General features: G+C 38.9%; 1 protein-coding gene across 1 annotated transcript; it reads left to right on the forward strand.

The window, feature by feature from the left end:
* Positions 1 to 852: 852 nt before the first annotated feature.
* Positions 853 to 2,165, forward strand: HSPB3 (heat shock protein family B (small) member 3). Its single transcript, XM_084629132.1, has one exon. The coding sequence runs from the start codon at positions 1,192 to 1,194 to the stop codon at positions 1,636 to 1,638; it is 447 nt and encodes a 148-aa protein (XP_084485258.1). The 5' UTR covers positions 853 to 1,191; the 3' UTR covers positions 1,639 to 2,165.
* Positions 2,166 to 6,733: the final 4,568 nt, after the last annotated feature.

Below are 6,733 nucleotides of genomic sequence, written 5' to 3' on the forward strand. Positions count from 1 at the left end.
ACATGCTCAGGGTCTAACTGATCGCCATACTTGGGGTCAGGAAAGAATTTTCCCCTAGGTCAGATTTGCTGAGACCCTGGGTTTTTTTCACCTTTCTCTGCAGCATGGGGCACAGGTCACTTGCCGGTTTAAACTAGTGTAAATAGCCGATTCTCTGTAGCTTGACCTCTTTAAATCATGGTTTGAGGACTTCAGAAACTCAGCCAGAGGCTAGGGGTCTATTACAGGAGTGGGTGGATGAGGTTCTGTGGCCTGCAATGTGCAGGAAGTTCAGACTAGATGATCGTATCGATCCCTTCTGGCCTTAAAGTCTATGAGTTGATAAGAACCAAGTGAGTCATTTTTGCAATTTGCCCAACACTCAAGCAAGTGTTTATTTCTACTGTCATTTTTACTATGAAATTACAGGGCTAATTCAGGCTCTTGAGTCTGAGCTACAGTCTGTAGCTGCAGACTCAGACGCCATCACAGTGCCAGACTCAAATCACAGGCCACTCCCACTATGCCACCAAGATCTCTAACTGCTGAGTCAGCATCACAGTTACCTTTCAGTTGGGAAGGGACAGCCAACAGCCCACAAGTAACTTTCTCACGAGCACTCAGAGTTTGGCTCCTGCAAAATCTTTGCCACAACTTTAGAGGCACCTGATAACTTTCTAGTGAAACCAGACCCAAATTTGCTTTTCTCACATCCTCAAACAGCTTGAGTCCTCCTGCCCCAAATAATTTCTATAATTCAGCAAGAAGAAATATAGCTTTTACAGCTACTGTAGTAGTTTCCCTTGAGAAACAGAAAGAACATCACACTCCTTTCTAGACAAGTAAAAGAACCTTTAAAAAGACCTTGTTTCCTCATAACAACAAACAGGTTAATGCGCGAAGAACAAGAAGTGCAATAAAATTTCATTTTTACTGGTTAGTGTATGCATAAAAACTGCCAAAGCAACTGAAGACACATGCCCTAAAAATAGTGCTCTATTGTCAATGTATAAAAAGATGAGGCATGTCTCATGGACATGAATCATGTTCAATTAAGTGTTAAGCTCTGCCAGTGCTAAAAATGAAAGGCTACATCAACTGATAAACTAGTCTGGGAGTAGGCATGCAACTGGAAAGAGCTCACTACGCCAGTCTGACTCTCCTGCTTTCACTGGCTATCAGAAAGCAGTAACTCATATTTCTGCCTGAGCAATGGAAGGAATAGTTACAAGACACTGGCTGGAAACTCCTGTACGTTATCAGGAGCAGTTTGCTGTCCAAGATCTGGAAGCATGCAAGTTGGATCACTCTTTATATGCTTTGCCAGGCCCATCCACAGCTGAGGTGAGAAGCAGACATGCAGCAAAAAGTATGGATACAGCAGAGAAGGACAGCACGGAGGAAGGCAAACCCAGCTTTCAGGTCTTACTGGATGTTGTGCAGTTCTGTCCTGAAGATATCATCATTCAGACTTTTGAAGGCTGGCTCCTGATCAAAGCTCAGCATGGACGTAGGATGGACGAACATGGTTTCATATCCAGAAGCTTTGTTAGACAATACAAATTACCTAATGGAGTCAAGAAAAAAGATTTGTCTGCTCTCTTCTGCCATGATGGCATTTTGGTTGTTGAAATTAAGAGCTCAGAGGGAATGGATTAAAGTCTTGTTAATTGTTATTGGTGAGATAATATTATTCCTAATGTAACTCAAACAATTCTTTGCAATGTAGCCATGCATGTGAAGTTGTTGGCTTGTATTTACAATGGAGATAAGAACATAACTTTGCATATATTTTCGGCATGTTGAGTTTTATTGTTTGATGTGAAATGTAAGACTGCTTTCCTTCAGCTGCATATGTGCTGGAGACCCATGCTTTTTATACAAAAGAAAGTTTATGGCAGTCAAAACAAATGAAAAATATTTCATATAATGCTCTCTGATGAGGTACCAAGTGTAAAGCATGTATCAAAATGCCAATAAACAGGGGTTACCTTTGTAATATGTATTCATGAGATGAATAATGAAAGGAGCAGCAGATATTAGTCTGAGTTTTATGGAATTTTAATTTACATAACAGGAAAATGCCATGTTTTTATTAGTTATATCACTATATAATGTTAACTTCAACATTTCTTAGGTGATGTCAAAGCACGCATGAGCAGCATTCATTTGGTCTGCAAAATAATTTATGGGAAAAACTTTTTGAATTCAAATTCATTTCTAAAAATTACTTGCGAGTGTGCCCTTTAAAAATATATTGTACTTAAGGGAATATTGAACAGCAGAATAAACATTAAAAATAGTTTTGCAAATGCAATGTTTCAAAATGTGCCATCTTTCTACTAATACTGAGTCAACTTATTTTGATGGAAATTTTTCAGATGCTTTGTTTTTAATCACAGTTCATTTTGTTTAAATATCCTGGCTTTCTGCCAACAATAGAAGCAAAATATTGCTCACTTATAAAAGCTGAAAAGGCCCAAAGTCATTCTTGTGTAGCTGCCCCTGACTTAAAGGCATTAATATGCTAGGGATGAATTTAGTCCAAGAAGTTTACACAATCAACAGGATAACAATCATGTAAATGTTTTCTTCTGTGACTTTCTTTAGAACTTAAGATCCTGATCCTGCAATTGGATCTCTGGGAGCAGATGCTTGTGCCCACAGAGCCTAATTGGCTCTGCACCAGCATAGGGGTTCAAATGCCTGTTTGCAAGATGGGGCCACTTAGAAGAACATAGGGCCACTTTCTTCTCTCAATTATACTAGAGCAATCCCACTCATTTCAATGGAGTTCCGCAACTAAGGTTAGCCAGGACTCTGCCTGCTATGTCTAACAATTGGTCTTCAACATTTCAAAAAGATTTGTTACAAATGGTCCTGTAAATACGCAAACACTCTAGGGGAACTGCAGCTGCAAGTGAAACTGCCTCCTTTTATGTGTACTTAAGATAAGTATGACTGCTGTGCTATGAATAGTAAAGGAATGCAGAGTGGAAAGTGCCAAGCTAAATGGTCTCTGTGTATATAATGTCTTCTGCAGTTTCCACAGTATGCATCCGATGAAGTGAGCTGTAGCTCACGAAAGCTCATGCTCAAATAAATGGGTTAGTCTCTAAGGTGCCACAAGTCCTCCTTTTCTTTTTGCCAATACAGACTAACACGGCTGTTACTCTGAAACCAAGCTAAATACAGACTCTTGCTGATGGCCATCTGCTGTTCAGACAAATTAAAAACATTTTTGAACTAAATCAAATACAAATAAAATTCTGAGTATATTCAATCACAAGGGAAACATCAGATTAACAAAAATGTTTCTACCCCAGGCTCAAAAAAGAGAGCTCTCTAGTTTATAGTGAAAACACTAGACTTGTGTGTTTGTGCTCGCATGATGTAGAAATGTTTATATTAGTGATCAATTACATTTGAAGAAATTTGAAAGCCATTGGTTTGGAATAGGCCAATACTCAATTTTTAATTATATTATATTATATTATTATTATTATTATTATTTTTGCACTCCAAACTCACACCAATTTCAAAGCAAGTTTGCTCTGCATAAGGAATGATGGATTAAGTCCAGAGCCTGCAAATCACTGCATATGCTCACCCTGCTGCACCCAAGCACAGTGGATTGCAGGTTGGGGGCCTACATTTATTTTCCTAACTGATGTACACATTGGTCTCTTTTTGTGTGGCACCATAGCCAGCAAACTAACGTTTTCTAGAAAACTGATTTAAACATAGAAGTCCTTCAACCCTCTCCTTTGCCCCCAAGTTTGCCTTTCTGAATCCATAGGTTTGAGGAAATTAGAATGAGGTTCCAGTCACAAAATTCAGACCTAGATCCAGATTCCAAACACTTCGAAGTCCAGGTCCTTTCAGATCCAGAGATTTTGTTGAGCCCATAATATAAGTTAGGGCCATCTGCACATTTTAGATGCAGAACTGAGTTTAGATGTGTTTGGATCCATGGTTTTTACACCATCAGATGTATTGCGATGTGGGTTCAGGACCATCTAAAGAGATAACCAGCTTTAGTTCCATTTAAAAAAACCGTAATACTCTTCTATTGCTCATTTTACTTTACAAAGAATCTGTATGATATGATCATTTAAAACTAAAAGTCCAGCCCTATCTATTATTACAGTGAAGACATTCATGTACCTAGAGATAACATAGGAGATTTACAAACTATGGATTTGGCAATTTTAAAAGTGATACAAACATAAAAACCATGGCTGATTTTATAAAAAATCAAGCTCTGACTAAACAAATGGAAATTTGGCAAATAATTAGTCCATAATCCTGACAGCATTTGTATACACATGAAAAGAGCTGGCCAAGAAGAGTGCAACTGTTGCACCCAGCTCTAGATTTTCCCAAAGCATAAGGGGCTGATTCTGAGCTCATTTATGTTGTAAGTCACGAGTAACTCCACTAAAGTCAGTGAGGTTACACTGGTGTGAAACCAGTGTGTTGGGCAAATAGAGTTCACACTGCTGGAAGAGTTATCGTTGTAGGTTTCGCTACTCCCAGAAGTAGTGCTGTAGTGCGTAGGTTTCACATCTGAGCTACTGTGAATAAAACACATGCTTCTCCTGAAGCCACATGTGCCTCTCTGTGGGTCCGCTCCTTCCTGCACCATAATATGACAATACTCTCTCTGTGTTCTCTGAGACCAGAGCTATGGAGGCTGCACTACAGCATTTGACCTGGAGTCAAGGGAGTTGATCGCTACATTTTAACATGTCCACTCCTTAACTTGTCCATTCCATGTCAAGTGTTTCCAACTCTTACAATTTTGTCACAATTCTCATACTATCTGGTGGGCTTTTTAGCCCACCAGTTCCTGGAGCTTTCATTTTAAAGATTCTTGGCTTTCATTTAAAAAAAAGTTTCTTGTCCTTTCTGTTGTGGAGAAAATCTTGAAAATGTGAACTGTAAAGGCTCAAACACCAAAAACCAAATAAAAATCCAGAATAAGAGTATCCACACTTGCAGTTATTCTGGAATAGCCATTCCAGAGTAACTCATGTGTAGACAAGTACTTATATAAACAATCATACAACATAAAATTTAACAGAGAATTTGGCCATGAGAAACGTGAAAAGACCCATCCTTAAGACAGCTAGGGTCTGATTCTCCACCTGCTTACAACAGTAAATCAGAAGTGAACTCACTGAAGTCTGTGGAATTATACTAGCATAAAAATGATAGCAGTTGGGGAATTAGGCCCTTAAAGTGCATTCACATGCTACACTGATGGGTGATGTGACTTAGTTGGGGATTGGTCCTGCTTTGAGCAGGGGGTTGGACTAGATGACCTCCTGAGGTCCCTTCCAACCCTGATATTCTACGATTCTATGGTGCAGTATAACAGTCTGATCCTGCACGGCTAGAATCAATGAGAACTTTGCTATTGTCTTCAATGGGCACAGGAGAAGAACCAAAGTGTATGTAACCAGTAAATACATACATGGAACTATACTGGAATATGTATCATCCACTCATGAAACAATACACTCATTGCCTATATTGTAGTATTAAGTATAATCCAAGGGGAAATGTCTCATTCATTTTTGCCCTATAGTTTATTAAATGCTTTTGAATTAATGATTTTTAGTGGATTTGGCAAAACAGTTACACATTCTTTCTAAGTGGCTGAACTAACGTATTTTGAATGTTATTTCTAATGTTTGCTTTTCTAACATGATTAGATGTGAATATGAGAGACATGAAGGGAAATATTAATATTGCTCAGGGACAGTGATAATTTTATAAATTGCATAGAATTTCATAACAGCCTTAGCTCAAGGCAGATTTATGACACACTTATATGATTAAATAAAAAACTCTGACACTGGCTGTCTACAAAAGCCTGGCCAAGAATAAGCAATATATGCTGCTGTATGAACTGCAGAGCAGCTGTTATTGAGCCTTGTCAGTTCCCAATGGTGAAAGGATTAACTATGTAATCGATCAAGCAGTGTCCAAGTGACTCCAAGCACTTTAAAAATGCCTTTTAGAAGTCTCAAGTTCGGATTAATGACCAAGAGCCAGGGCACAAAAATAAAGAGCATGGTTCTGCAAGGTCCTAAGCATCCTCAACCTCCATGGACTTATTTAGTTGTATAGTATCTGCTGTATTCAGGGTATCACAGTCTCTTTATGCAATCGGATACTCACAGTGCAAAGAACACAGGCAAATATGACAGTCATTATTCACTCAAGAATAGTTCAGACACAGCCTTGGATATTTGAAAAGAGTGCACTGTGCTCCCCAAATTTCCTGTAAAATAGGCCAAATATTGCAGACCTTACTCCATTCATAATAAAAAAAAATTCCCATTGATGTGATTTTTTCGCCTGAATAAGGACTGCAAGATTTGGTCCTTAGTGAAAGAAAGAATGTTGATGAGTATACTTGCACACCACGGTTATTTCCTCCTCCCTTTTAAAAGGGCCATGCAATGCACCCGGGCAGCCGCCTGTGGAGACAGATGGGCCCACCATTTAACATCTCACCGGAAGGACAGCACTTCTCAACGCAGCTACTGCAGTGGCACTTCAGTGCTAGCAGTAGGGATGAGTATCAGTCCTATATTGGGTCTTCTTTAAGGACTCTGACAACTGAAAAATCACATATCCATCTGAAAATTTTGTAGGTACCATTACTGCAAGAAAACCCTAAAAATGACTGAAACTGAGAGAAATTGCAGAATAATTCATTTGTTTACTGTGCAGTTGACAG

Source organism: Lepidochelys olivacea, assembly GCF_965140295.1.
Source record: "Lepidochelys olivacea isolate rLepOli2 genome assembly, chromosome: 5".
In the NCBI taxonomy this organism is placed as follows: domain Eukaryota; kingdom Metazoa; phylum Chordata; order Testudines; family Cheloniidae; genus Lepidochelys; species Lepidochelys olivacea.

What these genes read in the sequence shown, in the direction of transcription:
- HSPB3 (XM_084629132.1), top strand. Translation starts at nt 1,192, where the DNA reads ATGGAAGGAATAGTTACAAGACACTGGCTGGAAACTCCTGTACGTTAT.